This window comes from Neltuma alba, unplaced genomic scaffold (assembly GCF_004799145.2).
Source record: "Neltuma alba isolate B1F8T4 unplaced genomic scaffold, ASM479914v2 tig00001391_pilon, whole genome shotgun sequence".
NCBI lineage: Eukaryota > Viridiplantae > Streptophyta > Magnoliopsida > Fabales > Fabaceae > Neltuma > Neltuma alba.
In genome coordinates this window covers 661-20,237 of record NW_021632442.1, presented here as the reverse complement: position 1 = coordinate 20,237, position 19,577 = coordinate 661, and the positions used below count along the sequence as shown (strand labels likewise).

General features: G+C 35.8%; 2 protein-coding genes and 1 non-coding gene across 9 annotated transcripts; 2 read left to right on the top strand and 1 right to left on the bottom strand.

Moving 5' to 3' along the window:
- Positions 1-3,501: 3,501 nt before the first annotated feature.
- Positions 3,502-7,969, top strand: LOC114756320 (putative pentatricopeptide repeat-containing protein At1g26500). 3 transcript variants are annotated; one of them, XM_028945272.1, is made up of 3 exons: positions 3,502-5,443; positions 5,659-5,719; positions 7,384-7,969. In XM_028945272.1, exon 1 carries the CDS (start codon positions 3,796-3,798, stop codon positions 5,302-5,304), a length of 1,509 nt encoding a protein of 502 aa, XP_028801105.1. In that variant the 5' UTR covers positions 3,502-3,795; the 3' UTR covers positions 5,305-5,443; positions 5,659-5,719; positions 7,384-7,969. The 3 variants fall into 3 exon arrangements, with proteins under 3 accessions (XP_028801105.1, XP_028801101.1, XP_028801110.1); XM_028945268.1 differs by lacking the exon at positions 7,384-7,969 and adding an exon at positions 6,406-6,699 and having other exon boundaries at positions 3,502-5,375; XM_028945277.1 differs by lacking the exons at positions 5,659-5,719; positions 7,384-7,969 and adding an exon at positions 6,406-6,699 and having other exon boundaries at positions 3,502-5,375.
- Positions 7,970-8,661: 692 nt separating this feature from the next.
- Positions 8,662-8,734, top strand: TRNAA-UGC (transfer RNA alanine (anticodon UGC)). The gene has a single exon. It is a non-coding gene; the product is annotated as a tRNA-Ala (tRNA).
- Positions 8,735-9,270: 536 nt separating this feature from the next.
- LOC114756293 (probable methyltransferase PMT5) lies at positions 9,271-15,325 on the bottom strand. 5 transcript variants are annotated; one of them, XM_028945226.1, is made up of 10 exons: positions 15,241-15,325; positions 14,005-14,900; positions 13,700-13,835; positions 13,263-13,503; positions 12,249-12,480; positions 11,876-12,039; positions 11,458-11,761; positions 11,022-11,154; positions 10,463-10,671; positions 9,271-9,600 (listed from the first exon to the last, which is right to left on the bottom strand). In XM_028945226.1, exons 2-9 carry the CDS (start codon positions 14,511-14,513, stop codon positions 10,522-10,524), a joined length of 1,869 nt encoding a protein of 622 aa, XP_028801059.1. In that variant the 5' UTR covers positions 14,514-14,900; positions 15,241-15,325; the 3' UTR covers positions 9,271-9,600; positions 10,463-10,521. The 5 variants fall into 5 exon arrangements, with proteins under 5 accessions (XP_028801059.1, XP_028801064.1, XP_028801056.1 ...); XM_028945231.1 differs by lacking the exon at positions 15,241-15,325 and having other exon boundaries at positions 14,005-14,528; positions 14,639-15,231; XM_028945223.1 differs by lacking the exon at positions 15,241-15,325 and having other exon boundaries at positions 14,005-15,231.
- Positions 15,326-19,577: the final 4,252 nt, after the last annotated feature.

The window sequence follows — 19,577 nt, the reverse complement described above, 5'->3', positions numbered from 1 at the left end:
GTCGTCTCATCCCGACAGTAATATTTTTTTATTTTTTTATCATGATATAATTATTAAATGTTAAAAAAACAAAATGTTTGAGGCATGTGTAATACAAAATATTTATATTTGTAGCTTTCAAGATATATGTAGTTGAATGATTATTATTTATTTAGAGTTTTTATAGTTCCTTATGATTTTTGGAATGGTGAAAATGAATTTTGGAGTTATTATGTTACTGATTATTATTTATTTGGACTTTGCTTTAAGGGAGAGCCAAGCCCAAAGAAAAAAAAAAAGAAAAAAAAAAGATGCTTTCAAAAAGATCAAGCCTAAAGAACTAAAAATAGAAGAAGAAAAACAACCAAAATCCATTGCAATAGGTCCAACTACAAAACAAATTTTTTTTTAAAAAAAGGGACCTCCTAGACCCATCTCGGTCCTGATGGGACAGGATGGGACACGGAACAAATTTCCCATGCCATCCCTATTTATCGGGATGGGACTGGGAGGGCTTGTCCCAGTCTGATCATGTCTCCTGAACAACTAGCAGTGGATGGTAAAAATAAGCTGAAGTTAATATTATTTGAATATCCAAATAAGCTAATGCGTCATTTGAGTTGACAAATTAATATATTTACTGGATGCTAAAAGGTACCATTTTGAGTCCAATACCATTTGTTAGGTTTGAGAGAATATCATCCCATGTGTTTAACACTATTTTGGATATGAGCTTCCTTTTTTTTTGGGTCATAATAGAGTGTTGTAATGCATTCTTGAGGTTGACAAATTAATATGCTTATTGTTTATTTCTTCATTCTTATATGACCTAATTTTGATACAATTTATTGGATTTAAGGAGGTATTATTTTGAGTATGATACCACTTAGTAAGCTTGAGAAAATATTACCCAATATATATGATATCAATTTGAATATGAGCTTCATTTTTTTGTCCTGGCATAATGTGATGATGTGACCATTATATTCTATTTCAGGAATACTTTACGAGGAGTCTACTAGCGGACAACTTAGTGAATAACATGGTAAATCTCACCTCTCTAGGGGTGAGTAAAACCAAGTCGTGATTTAAAACCAAACTGAACCAAATTGAATTTTGGTTTTTCTGTTTGTCTATTTTAGTTTTTAGTTAAATTTTCATTTTTTATTTTTTAACTATTTGGGTTTTAGTGTTCGGTTTGGTTATTTTAAAAAAAATTCAGTTAAAACCAAAAACCCAAAATATATTTATATTTAATAAATATTGTTATAATATATATGTTTGTGGTCTTCTTTATTAGCACTTCACACTTATCAATTTGATTCAAAGGAAAAGGCATTAAAACGTGGTTTCATTAGGGTGGTAGAGGGGCATGGATGGCAGAAACAACAAAAAGAAGCTAAACTTAATATTATGTGAATGTCCAAATAAGCTAATGCATCTTTTGAGTTGACAAATTAATATGTTTAATAGATTTTAAAAAGTACTGTTTTGAGTCTGATACCATTTGTTGAGTTTAACATCACTTTGGATATGAGCTTCCTTTTTTTGGTCATAATAGAGTGTGGTAATGCATTTTTTAGTTGACAAATTAATATGCTTATTGTTTACTTCTTCATACTTATGTAACCAAATTTTGATATAATTTATTGGATTTAAGGAGTATTATTTTGAGTGTGATACCACTTATTAGGTTTGAGAAAATATTACCCAATGTGTCTTATATCACTTTGAACATGAGCTTCATTTTTTTTGGTCCTGACATGGTGTGATGAGGCAAACATTATATTCTATTTTAGGAATACTTTATAAGAGGTCTACTAACAAACAACTTAGTGAATGACATGATAAATCCCATCTCTCTAGGGGTGAATGAAACCAAGCCGTGATTAAAAACCAAACTGAATTGAATTTAATTTTAGTTTTTTTTCCTGTTATTTCAATTTTTGATTAAATATTTGGTTTTTATTTTTTAACAATTCAGTTTTTAGTGTTCAATTTGGTTATTTAAAAAAATCAGTTAAAACCAAAAAACTGAAATATATTTATATTTAATAAATATTGTTATAATAAATATATATGTGGGTGTATACAAGCTTCAACTATGTGTTTAAATATACTTTATTTAATAAATATGTTTATAATAAATATTATTACACTAAGAGTAAAATATTCTGACTACCCTTCTAGTTTGCATCAATTACACAGACCTCCCTTTTATTTTAAAAACATACAGTTTAGTCCAATTAGTTAACACCGTTAGGAATATTCTAAAAATATTATTTTTAACTGAAATTCATATCAAAATAAAATTTATTTATTCTTTTACTCCTCATTCTAATAAATTCCTAAATTATACTTTTTTGGTTATATTAATTTCATTTAGTTAAGGCAAACATAAAAGATTTGATTAAAAATTTAACTAATTTTATGATTTCAAGTAAAATATAAAAATTATAAAATCTTATAATTTAGATCAAAATTAATAATTTTTATACCATATTAGAAATTTTAAAGATAATTATTTTTTGATTTTAGAAAAACATTTTTTGAAAAATATAAATGTCTAAATAATTATTAATTTAAAAAGGGGTATTTTGGTCAAAAAAATAATTTGAAATCAAACTTAATGGTCAACTAACAGTTTGGGTGAATAAAAATAAAATCTTAAATAAATGAGGGAGGTTTGTGTAACATATGTTTTAACTGTAAGAGAGGTTTATATACGTTTTCAAAATAAAAAGGAGGTTTTTGTAATTGAGCTAAAATAGAAGACTAATCAGTGTATTTTACTCTTACAATAAATCATCTTAAATAATAAAATATTATTAATTAATGATTATGATTATGTTTTATTATGATTTTAATTTAAAATCACCTTTTACATTCATAAATTTTGGTTAAACTTGATTAACCAAAACAAAATATTTCAATTAATATAAAAAAACTGGATGCTCACCCATGTACCTCTTCATAATATTAGAAAAGTATCTTTTAAAACGTGTAATCTAAAATGAAAATTGATTATTACTTTTCTAATTCTAGATATAATATCCATTTTATAGTATGAATTAATGGGTAAGCTACATATCAAGGCTCAATCGGTTAGGTCCATAGCATCTACCAATCTCGTTGGGATTTTTTTTTTTTTCATGTAAATTATGAGAATTATTCCTATTCAAAGTGTTTCTTTCTACTTGCATTAGATACACATATTTGGTCGAATAAAAAATGATTCTATTATTTCTATATTCGCAATTTAATATACATGCTCTTACATTTACGAGTATTTTTTTATATATTTCAATTCAAAAAATGATAACAATAATTATGTGTTCCACTCCCACCCTGAGCTCCCAGCAATATTGTGCTTCGCAATATGAGATAACCGGCTGGTAACGATCATGTCTTACTTTACTTGGCAATCCAAATTATTGTTATTTGTTAATGCTGCATCTGCTAGCGAAAGACATAGCTTCACATTATGAGTTGGTCTGAAATCGTGTTAAGGTGTTTTAGAACTTGAATTGGGAAATGGATTTGTCAAGAAGACGATAACGGATATGGAAATGTTCGTTGATTTTTAATTGATTTTTGGATTGTTAATTTCTGAGTTTGATTGAATCGATTTCTGGGACAATCGTGTTAGATTAGAAGTTGCCATCGAAAATATTGTGCCGGTGGTCACGAATCACGATGTTCGGTCTTCTCTGTGGAAGAGTATTTTTTTTCCCAGTGAGATATTTGTACTTCCCTTTCACTTCCGCTCCCGCTCACTTCTATTATTGAAGTCCAGCATCAAGTAAAAGCTCTAGAATGCTTCTTTGGAGAAGAACAACTCTCTCCTTCTTTAACAATCATCTTGTACGCCACCACCTCCGCTCGCTGGCAACCGCCTCGCCGAAACCCCACCTTGCCAACCCCATTACGCCGGTGAACCCCCAACAACTCCTCCGAGTGTGCACCGTTCTCTACCAGCAGCAGGACTCGCCGGAGCCCAGGCTCCACTCCAAGCTCTGGTCCTGCGAATTTGATCTCACCCACGAGTTCTTCATTCAGGTGTGCAACAGATTCCCTTATTCATGGCGACCTGTGTACCGCTTCTTTCATTACACCCAAACATATCCGTCTTTCGATCACACCTCCGTCTCCTTCAACAAGATGCTCGATGTCATCGGGAAATCCAGGAACATCGAGATTTTCTGGGAACTTCTACAAGAGATGGGACGGCGTCGTTTGGTGAACGACAAGACTTTTCGGATTGCATTGATGGTTTTAGGAGCTGCAAGAGAGCTAAAGAAGTGCGTGGAGCTCTTCCACTTGATGAATTCCAATGGCTATGCGTACAATTTAGGGACCCTGAATAAGGTGGTTGAAGCTATGTGTGGACGTAAGCTAGTTGTGGAGGCTAGATTTGTTGTTTTCAAGTTAAAAGAATGGATTAAACCCAATGGGGATACTTACAAGTATTTGATTAGGGGTTTCTGTGACGGGGGTGATGTCATTGAAGCTTCAAAAATCTGGAATTTGATGGTGGATGAAGAGTTCAAGCCTGACGTGGAAGTGGTTGAGAAAATGATGGACACCTTTTTCAAGAAGAATCAGTATGACGAGGCTATCAAGCTCTTTCACACAATGAGGGTAAAGAGGATAGATGAACTTGGTCTCTCAACTTACAGGCTTGTGATCAAATGGATGTGTAAGAAGGGAATGATCTCTCAAGCACAGGTAGTGTTCGAAGAAATGCGCCAGGGAGGTATTCATGCTGATAACTCAACAATGGGATTTCTTACGTATGGGCTTTTAGCAAGAAGGAGAGTTAGAGAGGCTTATAAGATTGTGGAAGGGATTGAAGAACCAGATATAAGTGTCTACCATGGCTTGATGAAAGGTCTTTTGAGGTTGAGAAGGGCAAATGAAGCAACTCAGGTGTTCAGGGAGATGATCAAAAGAGGTTGCGAACCAACTATGCATACCTATATAATGCTGTTGCAGGGGCATTTGGGGAAGAGAGGAAGAAAGGGGTCAGATCCACTTATCAATTTTGACACCATATTTGTGGGCGGATTAGTGAAAGCTGGGAAGTCATTGGAAGCAACCAAGTATGTGGAGAGGGTGATGAGCAGAGGGCTTGAGGTACCTAGGTTTGATTATAATAAATTTTTGCACTACTATTCAAATGAGGAAGGCGTCATTATGTTTGAGGAGGTTGGGAAAAAGTTTAGAGAGGTAGGGTTAGTTGACTTGGCAGACATATTTGAGAGATATGGGCAGAAGATGGTTACTAGAGATAGAAGAAGAAACAGAGATCCATTGCAGCGTTGAAGGTTCTACCGAGTAATGACTGAAAATGTCTGAAAACCTGAGGCTATCCTGAATTATGCGGTGACGTCAAGGTAGAGCCCAATATTTATCATATAACTGATGAGAAAAGATAAGATTTTCTTGTGACCAATCTCACAAGGTACTTTCACATGTGATTTTAAATTTTTTTTATCTGTTATTGTTTATGCTGTTTATTCCTTTATTTCTGCTATAGTCTGCTGGAATCATACTTTACCTTTTGATTTAGTCCACCTCAGTCGCACTTTATTTTCACTTTAGTTATAGAAAAACACAAGATTCTTTTGGGAATAGTTTCTGCTGTGGTTCAAACTCTGTCTTTTTTTCTCTCTGAAGGAAAAAGAACTGAGGGAATTTTGTGGCATGAGCAAATGTGTCCACGTTATATTGTACAGAGGTGAGGTTCAATTCTGATACTTGTTGCCCCAATTTGATAATATACTTCAATTCTGATACCTGTTGCCCCAATTTGATGATATGCTTAAAACATTTCCGTGGTTGAGTTTCTGATGCATGATTCGGTGCAACTCTTGATGCATTTTGAGGTTATTATGCAGTTTATGGCATTCTGGAGTAATGGGTTGCAGTAGGTTGAAAGTATTTTTACAATTCTTTAATCAAGAGTGAGTTAATGAATTCGGCTGGTGCTTTGCTTGATGCTTATTTGTCATAGTCTGGGTGATATTTTTGATTGGTTGTTTCTCGTTTGTTAAGATGGTTTTAATTTAGGTTTACAGTCAGATTTAGAAGAATTTTCTTGGTAAACATTATTTGTCAGCACTGGCCGTCTGCTTATTCTTTCTTATTTTGGACGGTCTACTTATTCTTTCTTATTTTGGACAAGTTATGGCATCATTTACTTCTAACTCACTGTCTCTGTCTTTACGGGGGGCATTGGCTCACTATTAAGTCGTCTCGAATGTTTGTCAAGTGCGTTACAACTCACAGTTCTTGACACATAACTTTCTCTGGTTACACTTAAAACTAACCGTTTTAACTTTTATTTAGTTTGTTCCATAGAGATTCCTAATTTGAAGTTATAAACCATTAATCAAAATTCATTGTTGCTTGTGTTCAATGCAGGAAGGTGGGGTTGTGGATATTATAACCAGCTGGATGGACACGCACCAAAACACACAGTTGAGCTGCTGAAGAGACAAGAAAATGAGATTGCTTCATTGAAGGAAAAGCAAAAATATCTCAACAAGGCTACTGGGCCACTTTTGACAGTGACAATTATGGTGCTGATTTGGAATTAAAGATGTGATAGCTGTGTTGGACTAGGTTCTGATGCATTATGTCTTGTCGGATTAGTACTACTAGTAGGATTAATGGATTATGTTATGTTGGATTAGGTTTTATTCATGTGGCTCTAATATGACTAAAGGGGTGTTTGGGTTCCAACCCAAACCATGGTTTGGAAAAAAAATCACCCAAACACTTTTAAAAAAAACCAAAACCATGGTTTTGAGTCAAAATCATGGTTTTGGGAAAAGCAAAAATTTTTGCTTTTGAAAAAAAAAGGAGAGTATGAGAGCCTATAGGATATGTATCTTGTTGTTTTTTTTATAAATATATTTAATCTTATATCTTATAAATATATATACATATTAATTATTTATTAATTATATTATCTTATGTATTATTAATTATGTTAATAAAAAATATATTATTAATAATTTTATTTTTTCAAATTAAAATATATCATAAAATATATTTTTTTTGTAATTATCATATTAACTTATGCTTTTTTTAGTAATTTGTATATGTAAAAAGTGTTTCTGGTAACAACTATCAAACACTCTCACTTCTCAGAATTACTTTTCACAAAATCTATTCTCTCCAAAATCTATTCTCCAGAAGCTATTTTCCAAACCATAATTTGGTTATATCCAAACACCCCCTGAATGTACCACAATTTCGGGTAGGTGACAAGTTAAGTGTCAGGGTTAACACTTAAAAAAGTCCGTAAGTGCTGTACTGATTTCTCTAAATGGGCATTTCTAAGAAGCTTTATAGATCCTCCTAATTGAAATGCTGCTTCTTGAACTTGTTCCACAGGAGCTTTGGAGCAATTGTGCCGCTACAAAAGAAGCTGTGTTTTTGTTACCTGGAAAATAAAAGAAGAAGCTGTATTTAAAGGGGGCAGTCCTATATGTAACAATGAACATGTGGGACACCATGCTGCGTCCTTGGGTTAATAAACTTTAACCACTGCAACCTTACAAGTTTTAGTGTTCTATGGTTGAAGGCAACTTCATTCTTCCAGACTCATTGCTTCTAGATTGGTTTCATGAAATTAACCAAGGGAAAGAGAGCAGAATCGGCCAACTATACGATAAGGAGGGAGTGAGAGGTTGAGGAGGCTGAGGTGGAGGAGCTTGAACCTTCAACCATTCGCTCGCCAAAACAACAATTTCAGGCTGGACCAATCTCCCCTCTTTTCCGGTGACGAAGGAGAAACTCACCAGCGACAATATTAAGGATGGATACAAAATAAAATGGAGATGCAGGGGATCGAGCTACATCCCCATTTAACTGTTTATATAAATTTTGAAATTTTCATCATTTGTATTAATAATGATGAGAACAATTTGTTTACTAACCTTTTAATTAATGCAACTTGTAAAATTAATTGGGGTGAAAATGGTAAAATCACATTAAATGTTGAGACAATTTCAATTAGAATCTCATAAAAAGGGCTAGAGTAATTCAAATTTCATAATCTTATAAAAAGGACGAGGGGAAGTAATATTTAATAAATTTTTATTCTCATTCTTTTATGCTAAGATGCCCTTAGTATTGCAATCTTAATAGGATTACACTTCAATTTTAGCTTATGCATGCGTGCTTCTATTTTTTTCCTTAACAAATTTTAAAATAGTAATAAATACTTTAATATACCTCTATTGAAGGCATGTTCAAAATATTTTTGGATCAAATTAATGACAAGAATATTAATGTATAGCTAGAATAGGGATACTCGTGGCACGGTGCATGCAAAATTTCGTGAATCATCATTATTATTAGGGAAAATCTTAAAAATGATTATTAAATTTCAAAATTCTAAATCAAAAATTCACTGCAAAAATGTTTTGTCATTTACTTTTCGAATGTAATCTTTTTTTTTTTACGAGTATAGGAACCAATATTCATTTAGAATTTTGAAATTCAATAATCATTTTTTTGGGATTTTTTCTTATTATTATAAAAATAAAAAAATTCAAAATTTATATGGATACCTCCTTTTTGATTGATTTGCTTATGCTTTTCTTTTTTTTTTCAAAAGGCGTTGAATACTATGAAGCTACAATAATTATGCACATGAACATGTCAGTTGGGGATGTAGCTCAAATGGTAGAGCGCTCGCTTTGCATGCGAGAGGTACAGGGTTCGATCCCCTGCATCTCCATTTTTCTTTTTCTCAAATCTTATCCGCATATTAGGTATTCTTCGCAGTGGTCCCTTCTTTTTCGACACTCATCAAGCCTTTACCATAATTTAATTTTCTATCCTCCTTTCTCCGTTAAATAAGCAGCCTACTCATGCTATTTGCTTTACTCATTTTCAAATGCGCCAGTAATGAGTCTTCCCTACCCAAGATAGTCCCAATCTCCTGCCTTGTCTCCATTCTTCCCTCCAGATTCTCATTTCAAATTTAATATTTTAGACTTCAAATCCTTTCAAAATCACCGATTATGACTGAAAATGTCCGAAAACCTGAGGCTATCCCGAATTATGCGGTGACTTCAATGTACACCCCAATATTTTTCAGATAACTGATGAGAAGATTAAACCAAGATCAAGAAAAAGTAGCATTATTTGATAGAAAAGAGACATTCTTCAGTGTTGCAAGGCTATTTGTTCACTGGTGTTTTGATTTGTGCTTAGATGATACTCAATATTCACACGAAAGTAAGGGAGGAGGATCATGCCAAGTCGTAGATATGTTGAACGAATATTTCAGAGTTGCAATATCAAAATTTCATTCCTGAACTCTCAGACCAATCAGATTTCTTCATAAAAAATTAGTGCTTGTTTGGAAGATGCCTCAAGTCCAGTGGTGACCAATGAATAAATCATACAGAAGAAATCGCTAAAACATATTGGATGAATGAATTACAACAAAAGGCTTTGAAAAAATAAAAAATAAAAAATCTGTTGCTAGCTTGCAAAGAACTTGTCATCCTCATTCCTGATCCAGTTGTGGACAAGGGTGAACACATCAAGGCTCCGGGTGCTATATACATTTGCTGTGCCGACCAAACAATCCATCCTCTGAAATTGTACAACTAATTTCATCAGTGCTGCAACAAATAACTGCAGGTAAGTCAATGCATCCTTTTGTTATGCTCGAAATGAGATAATTTCATAGCTACAAGCCTACAGCTATCATGAATTGGCAATTTTCAACCTGACATCATTGTCCAAACCTACAATATTACAAAAGGGTATTGCAGTGCTTCATGCATAATTTGCAGTGAGTGCTTCGTTTACAATTTCTGATATGGTACCCGATAGGCGAGAACAGTTCAGAGAGCAATCGGACTAAGATCAATCCAGATCCTAAGTCTCACTGGTCCAAATCAAAGTTCTTCTCCTCTTAATGCATCCTTTCAATTTAATTTTAGAGAAAATTGTTTTTTTAAACACAACAATCAGACCAAAACCTAGTAAGCCCTCTATGGCTTTAAGTTTAAGCTAATCATATTTCTCAGTTTCTCCAATTACCGCTTAATCACCTTGTAATATTTTGTCTTAATTTTAAGATAAGTTAGGAATGTTTTTCATGTGTTGTACGGAATCTAATTTGAACTGTATAATTATTCCCAAGTGATGAACAATATAGCTTTCTATAAATTTTAGATTACATATATTGATAATCTAAGTGAACGCTAAAATTACAAATTAATTCATTATTTTTCACACATGCCTTGACAGTCATTAAAGGCTATTATGGAGATTAAGCTGATGTTTCAAATTGAAACCATATGCTTAATTCCAACCTCATATCACTGAAGAAGTTCCATTATTCGCACTTAGTTATGTTAATAACAGAACAGTCCGCGTAAGTGTTTAACCCTTAATGTTGCACCAGACAATATGCTACTATCAAACTGACAAGCATAGAATATTTTACCAGAGCAAAAAAGATATTGGGTTCTTCTGCCATGGTGAAACGTACTGGCGCTCAATCAATCATTTTTTCACAAATGGTTTCTGGCAAACAAGCAACTGCAATTCACTGCCATCCTGAAGGTCAATCACCCTTCCTTCCCAGCGCACCTGCGTTGCAACCGTGCGGGCCATCTCTATAGCTCCCTTGTTATCAGAAAGAATGATCCAACCCTATCAAGCAATGAAACCAGAAGTTCAATGTCAGGATATGTTGGACTATTCCAGTATACTTAGGGTCTGACACCTGCGCTACCACAGCATTCTAATTTCTAAACAAAAAGTATTTGCAGGGTGCATAACAATAAACGGTCATGCATCGTTAAGGATAAGGTCAAATAAATGAAAGAAAACAGTCTTAGTCTTAGATGTGACCACCTGGAAATGATAAAAAAGGAAGAGTTGGGATTGGAAGGGGACAAAATTAATGTTTTGCTTAAGAAAATTGCTGATAAAATTCGATTCAACTTACCACAACATAAAATTTTCTGCAGTCATGATAATGGATAAAGGGACGTGATTACCTCTGGACGCAGTATTCTATCCATCTCCACAAATAAGTCTTTCATACTGCAACTCTCTGAAGCTAGATGAGAGAGAAGTCCATTTGCATGAAGCATATCATATGTCCGGGGGTAGGTTGGGAAAGGCTCGCACCTGCACATCAATAAATGGGTTACATAAAACAGAATTTTCCTTGAGCTCACGAGAGTTTATTTTAGATGAACGCCAAAGATATTGAAAAGCGCATAAAATGCGGATTTTTTTTTTTTTTTCCGTAGTTAGATTTCCCATAGACTTTCAGGGTAACAAATTGGGTGCCTCAGGACTGCTTCTTCTCCAACTATCAAGCAACACCGATCTATTGTTTGACAAACCAGTGTGCTAATAAAGATGTTCTCCACCACCCCCCCTTCTCAAAAGAAAAGCAAAAGCAGACTCAAAAGAACAAGAGCATACCAGTCATGAAGAACGCCGGCAAAACCTCTATCCAGTATAAGAGGAAGTGTATTAGAAGCCTGGACAGGAACAACGTTCATTACCCACACTGATTTTCTTCGCTCCAGGAGAGCATGATTCAAGCCCCCATATTTAGCACTCATGTCCATCACATTGCGTATCATGTTAAATGGAGGCAGAGGATCTTCATCTCCTGGCCTTTTTGGATGGTCGGAGAAAATTAAGGGTGTAAGCAAAGACCAAAAGTTGCTGATAGCTGATCTCCAAAATTGCATGTCTTGATAGAAATCTGCAGGCTGAACTCCTGCAATGCTATAAAGAAATAAGCGCAAAGGCAAAAACCATGCAAATTGAGAATGAAAATTGAGAGGTGAAGAAAGAAGAAGATAATCAGAATCTGTTTAAAAAAGACACTTTCCATGAAGTCTAAGCTCAGCCACACTCAATCCAGATCCAGATCCAGATCTGTTCTGTATTGGTATCCAGCGCTTGCTAGAGGTCCCGCTTATACATGGCACCAAAGGCTTATAATATGACTGAGCAGCATCCCCTTCTTTACAAAGTGGTATAGAGTCCTGCTTGCTACAAAATTAGAGGGGGAAAAAACAGAAAAAGAAAAACACATACATCAATAAAATCTCTCAAGTTATAGTACTCCACGAAGGACAATTGTTCAGTGGAGCAAGGAAAGAGCACAACTAATAGTTAGCTCAATATCAATAATCTTCCGTAAACATCTAATTACTATAATTAAACAAAGAAAACATTCATATTGTTTCAATTGCCCTTACCGTGATGTATAGCATTTAGTATCAGCAGTCTTCTGCCAGATAAAAGTCTCATCCTGCTGAGCTAGAAGAGTCCAACAGATTTTTTGGGTCAGCCCTTCCATTGCGTTCAACATGATTCTCTTTTTCAGGTTTACCTGTGATGAACTTCCCATTGGCCTGCTTGTGGGTGAAGTTAAAACAAAGTATCCTCCAGGTTTAAGAACACGGTCAACCTCTATAAGGAGTAGACCATCTGTAGAATAAAGTCATTGTCAGAAAGAAAAACTGTTCGCAGAACTTCCTGCAGAAGATAAATAATGAACTATTAAATTGAAGTGAAGTATTCATAAAGCATTGGCAAGATGGATACTGCCAAAGACATTAGAAAGTAAGGGAAGGTGTCACTTCTTCATGACAACAATTCAGGTTTCCATTCCAACGTTTGATACTAAAACCAAGATATGAATTCACTTCTAAAATACAAACAACACCAAGAGACTACAGGCCAAAAGCTGTCAAGATTTAAAATGTCAGCCAGAAAGTGACCCAGTACATGGGTCAGCGATTTCCGCTTTCTGGCAGGTTACTGCAGATACAAAATCATAATAACGTATAAAGGCTACTGGGGAAGTTGTCAAAAAATGACCAAGAGATTACTAATTTCTTGACTAAAGGGGTTCCTGTACCTGTTGGCCTTTATCTATTTTATGTAATAATTCCACCTCCCTTGTCAACTTTTATCCTTTACCCCTTAATTGCATTCACCAGACCATGACATAATAAATTCCAGAAAGACCAGGCACCAATACCCCAAACTCAGTGCATTGACAGTGGACCCAGTGAGCAAATACTTGTACCCTAAGTAAAGACAGTGACACTGACATGGGCAACTAATACCAATACCAGCTGGAACATAAACACAGCTAATATGATAGCAAGGGAGATCTAAGGGGTCAGGTCCCTTTTGAATAGCCACATTGGGCCTAAAACTAGGAATCCAGCATGGGCCATACAAAGAAATAACTCAGTAATTACCTTTTTGGTCCCACATGATACCACTCTGAGCACAGTGAATCATATCAAATGATAACAAAGGATATGGAAGCTGTCTTGTAATAAAGTTGCCAATCACTGCAGGAAGACCCCTCTCAAGGGTCAATTGAACCTGGCTGCCAGTTGCCTCATAAGCAGCAATACAAATTGCCATGAGATTCAATGTGGCTAAATGAGCTCCAAAGCTACCAAATCCACAATCAATGTCTAGTATGGTCCGGATCTGTCATAATGCCACCAATATAAATCATTCACAATATATGATGCAACAAAATTACATGGTCCTGGATGACAATTGAAAATAGAATATAGAAAGTCGAATATTCCTGTTTTGCTACAGACAGAACTGTTTTGAACAGATCCCGTGCCCATCAGACACTATTGTTCACCAAAGAACTATTTGCAGACAGAAAACTTACACCAGCTTGAGAAAACTCAGTGTCACTTCCTAGCCCTATCATCTCTGCCAGCTGACGAGAGTAGTCTTTCACACCGCCAAAGATCAAGCCATCATCCGAATGAAAAGCAATTTGATTCTCCTCTAATAGCATCAACCTAGATAATATTTTACGAGAGTTTTACATAATGAAAGCATACTCACTGTAAAACCACAACGGAGAAAGACATTGTAAAAATTGTGGTACTTTAATTGATAGTCATTTTTAAATGCCTAAAGAATGTGTTTTGATCATTTCCCCACCCTAGCAGCTATATAAAGAAATACCTTTTGGTCAAACTTCCAGATGAAAGAAATTGGTCTTTGGATATCTTCACATTTCCACTCCATATAACATCCCTACCAGCTGGCCATCTCAGGGGAATCTTATAGTCCTTAGGAGTTCGAACCAGACATCTCTCAGCCTCTCTTGAAAATTCACAATGCCGATCAAACTCCTCACCTGCTCCGAAGCCCTCTAGTAAGTTTGCCGAAACATTGTAGCAAGGCACAAAATTTTCTCTTTCCTTTCCACAAAAGCCGATTTCTTCCCTGGTGGCACCCAATGTCACTGCACTTAACTCCAAATAATCAACTGCTACTTGCTCTTTTATCCTTCTATAGTTTGAATAAATGGAAGACACAGGAAAGTGATGTGCTGGTTCAATATAATTTGAAGAAGATGAACTCAGGACAAAAATTAGTGCAACCAGGCTCATTAGGCACAAGACTAACCAGCTCCCCAGCGGTCTGGCGCCAAAATTTATTGACAATTTATTATGCCAGGGTCTTCTCATGTCCAAATCGTGAAACTGTTTTGACAAATAGATTTAAAACCACCAAATTTCAAATTCTGTCATGATATGGAAGCTTCTATTTATGTTACTTGATAACGTGCATTTCATTCGCCAAATGGCGTTACCTTCTCACTGACATGATCAAGAAAAAAAGCTCAGTTTGTTCATCATGAACCCATCAAGACTGTACTTAAACAAGTAGTTCAATGTGATGCTCAAAAACCGATACACAACTATGAATTAACAGTTCAGAAGCAGCCCAAGGGCATGCAGTAACGGAAAATTCCCGAATTCCCGGATATGTCTGAATTGATCCACTGGGAATGATTGGCCGTTGCAAATTCTCCTAACATCGATATTCCACAACCAATAGATTAATACGATCGCCTGCAACAAAAAATCAAGAAAATTCACTCCAAGAATCTCCCACAATTAAGCGGCCGCCCATTTCGTTCCTAAGAACGTTTAGCTGAATCCCACAACCCATTCTTTTTGAAATCCGCGTCCAAAAATCTCTACCCATTTGTCATTTCCAAGTTTCATACAATTCCCGTGGAGCAAACAGGAAAATTTTAATTTCCAGAATGCATTAAAATGTCAAAAGGAAGAAAATGTAATGAGATCCGATCGAAGCCACGTCACGTAAACATGGAAAGAACACTGAGCTTGAATTCAGTGAGGAAAACTGAAGAAAGAAAGATATATGGAATTAGGGTTTTATTCGTACCAGTTATGATCGTTAGAGAGTGAGATTCAAGAAGCAACATGTTGAATGGAAAGAGCGCTAATTGCGGTTGTGTCCAAATTATTTGGATGTTTCCGCTGTTCACATTGGTCGTTCATCTGCCAGTGATTAACCGATTAACAAAATATAACAGAAAAAGTTAATTACTCAATCTGAAAACTAACCAGAATAGGCAGAAAACTACATTCGAAGATCAAGAGCTTGTGTCAGGCCAAAAATGAAAAGAAAAAAGGATCATCAGATTGTAATGGGTTAATTTAAAAATAATTTTATAATATATAAATAAATTTATCTCGATTTATGAAAAAATATTCTATTAAAAGTATTTTTACAATTTGCCAAACACCCTTTAAGAAAATCACAAGTTCATAGAGTTAAAAGCTTTAAAAAAGGGTTATATCAATACTAATTATTAAAATAAAATTTTAAAACGTTAATGAATTTATAAATTTCTTTCTGATACCACTCAAGAGTGTTAGCTGAACCAGACCAAGCTAACACAGTCTGATATCCAAGGCTTTAGTCCAGGTAAGGCCACTCATTTTCAACTCATCGACGGGCCACGTTAGGACTCTCAGCTTTAAATACCAGATCTATGATAACTGGAAAGATTGTCACTAAACACTCCTTCATGGATCGTGGTCAGATTCTATTTTCTGATGCACAGGATCCTCTTAAAGAGGCAAGTGCAGAGCATACTCAGAATCTCTAGTGACAGAAGAAAAATATTATAAATGAGGCTTTCAGAAAAAGAGAAATTTAGAGAGAGCTCATGAGGAAAGCACACTAGTATTATACAAGAAAATCGATACAACTCCTTCTGCCCATAACTGATGGCAAAGTAGGGTTTATATAGAGGCACGGGGCCACTACATGACAAAGTTCTAATAGTACATATTATTATGACGGATAGATGTAATAGTAGACGTCATTATGACCTGACATTTAATAATCACGACTACTCACAACTACTAACCACTCTCATAATGATACCTAATAATGACAACCACTCCATTTATTACAAGAGGACAAAATAGACTACAGGACAAAATACTTTGATAAAGTAAAAGTAGATGGTGACATAAAGTAGGAATCTGACAGGTCCTGCTTTATCTTCAGAGTATCCCAAAAGGAGATTTTCTGATGATGATGTTCCCTAGTCTTTATAGATAGGCTCATGGCTAAGGGATAGGTTCATGATGCCTTCTGGGTCAAGGTCATCTGAGTCATAGTGTCTCCTTATGCAGTATTAGTCTTCGAGCTTTGGATTAGGGTCATCTTGGTTAGGATCCTGGGATTCTCCTGCAAGGAATGGGAGTTGTGACTGGAAACTTAGCTGAGGGAGATAGAGTCTTTCAGGCTGAGTGAGTTGAATTTGTGAGTCTTTGTCATAAGGGTCTTCAAAGGCTTCTATCTATAAAGGGACTTGTGACCTGTTTGGTGGAGGTTTGACAGCACTCATGATGAAATCTCTCTGGAATTCTTCAAGTGTTGTGTTGCTGGCTGACGGTGAGCTTGGCGGGAAAGGTCCAAGAGATAGACATGAAGTGTCTTCTCCCGTGTCAGGCTGATTAAGTGCAGTTAATGTCTTCCCAATTTTTTCCATTAATAATGCTTCCTTTCTTGGCTATGAGGGGGTGGTGACTTGAAGGATCAGACGGTTGTCTGTGTAGAGCCTCTGGTCAACACTTATACCATAGTTCTTGAAAAAGGTATACAGACAGAAAATCTTTTTTGTTTGGGAGTTGGTAAGTCCCAGATATTATGTTATTTGAGAATTTTCCAAAGTTTTCCTCTCCAGTAGGGAAGAGGAGCAAGCATCTCAAAGAGTGTGGTAAGAGGAGAATTTTCATTTCTGAAGTCATTCAGGTGATCATGGACGACTACAGCTGAGAAGGCTATGACACAAGTATAATTGGCTGAGACAGACCAGATGTACCATAAGAGTTCCTCTGGTATGGGTCCTTTGATGATGGGAACAATGAGGTAAGGGGCATCGGCATCAAAGTGCTGAGGATAAGGGTGAATTCCAGTGTCTACAAAAACACGGTGAAGCCAGTAGAACATAGTGCTTCTGGCAAGGTTTTGGACATCTGCTGGAGATTCAGGACGGGATCTAGGAGGGAAAATGGTGGCTCTCATTCTGTGAGGCATTTCTGGTTCAGAGATGGTTAGGATGAAAAGAGGTTGATGTCTGGAGAGTGACAGGAGTTTCGAAGGCTGGGAAACTTTCTGAGGTCTTATGAGGAAATCTGCTATGATGTTCTGGTGACCTTTGAGATGATGGACGGTGAATTTGTAGTGCGAGAACCAGTCCTTCCATCAGAGTCTGGAGGATTCGTATCCCTCTGTCAGGAATCTTTAAAGGAAGTGGTTGCTGTGCAATTCTTTTGAGGGTCTTGACAGCTAAGGTCTGCTCTGTCCCCTATGCGGGAGGATTCTTTTTGAGAAGTTTGGACAGCTGGCTGGTATGATTTGACACATGAGGGATAAAATCCCGAAGATAATTAATAATCCCCAGAAATTGTTGGATTTGCTTTGTTGTCAGATTATCGTCTGGGAATTTGAGCAATTCTTCTGCAATGTGTGGTCCAGGATAATACTGACCATTTTCAAAATGCATTCCAAGAAACTCTATGCTTTTGACACCTATTTCTCCTTTCTTTGTTGACAACATAATCCCATATTTTTCAATTATTTTCCCAAACTGGGTCAATAAAAGTTTATGGGAATCCTTATCTTTTGAGAAAAGTAAAAGGTCATCAATGTAAATGAGGAGGTTATCAAGCATAGGTTCAAAGATTCTGGTAATGGCCTTTTGGAACAGTGATGGGGCGACTTTAAGCCCCAATGGCATGATAGTCCATTGGTACTGGGCATTTGGAATACAGAAAGCAGTTTTGGGTCGATCTTCTGGGTGGATACCCAATTGCCAAAATCCTGCTTTGAGGTCAAACTTGAAAAAGATTTTTGCGTTTTTAAGATGGACTGTAAGTGAACTGGGCTTTGGTAAAGGGAATTTGTCATCTTGAAGGAAAATATTAAGGGGCTTATAGTCAATGACTAACCTTTTCTTCCCTCTTTTGATTTCTGACCTTTTTTCAACATAGAATGCCTGGCAAGCCCAATTAGATTTTGTTGGTTCAATAAGGCCTTGCTTGAGTAGGGCAGCACATTCTTCTTTAGCGAGCTTGAGATCTTCTGGATTCATTCCTGGATGAGAGGCTTTTGTAGGACTGATATCTTCATTTTTCTTGAAGGGGAGTTTATAAAAAACTCTTGATTTTTCCATAATGGAAATGGATGAGAAAACTGTTGATGACTATCAGCGCAAAACTTGAGAAGATGATCGCGAATATCTTCATATCCTGGTGGTGCTTGTTGGATTTCAAAGAGATTAGGAATTTAAGTATATGCACTAAAGAAATTTTTATATCTAATTCCTTTAGGCAGTACTTGAAGATTCTTAGTATGATAATAAGCATCGAATCTAATAAGAATATCTTTCCCCGGGAGATCACTACCAAGAACTTTCATCCATAGAACACATCCTGGAAAGAATTGAATACCAATCTTCCTACAAGTAATCCATTCAATCTTGAATGGTTTTGAATCAGTAGTAAGAAAAATGGATCACAAGGGATCCATGCTTCAGAAGGAAGAATATTAGGATTCATGATGGTTCTGCATGCTCCAGAGTCAATAAAAGTAATAACAGGGATTGGCTTTTCATTCCTTCCCGGAAGGATATGAATTTTGACATTTGGCTTGGGAGTGACTTTGTTGTGATCTGGCTGAGAAGCCAGGGAACCAAGGAAAGACGGATGCACAGGTTGTTCAAGGAAATATAAATACCCTTGAGAATCATCATCTTCTTGGGATAAGGATTCAGAATCAATTTCCTCTTCTTCAGAGAAAGGAAGAACATATTGTGTTTCTTCATCCTGAGCGTCTTGTTCTTCAATGACAAATTCAATATCTTCATCTTCATTGATCATTAGAACAGTCTGCAAGTGTTCCAGTATCTTCACATCCTTTTTTTTTCTTGTTAGGACAATTTTTTTGCAAAATGTCCTTTTTTCTTCCATATGTAGCACCTATCAGATTTCTTTGAATAAGGTCTACGCCTTTTGAAATATCTCAGAAAAGGCTTTCTGGATCTTCTCTTGGAGTAAGAACCCTTTGGATATTTGAATCGATGATAATGAGATTTTCTCTTGGTAGAACAAGAGCAATCTTTATCATCTTTGCACTTTATCTTCAGATGTGGTTTCTTGCAAGCATGCCCGAGCTTTGACTGTCCTTTGAAGAACTTTTGT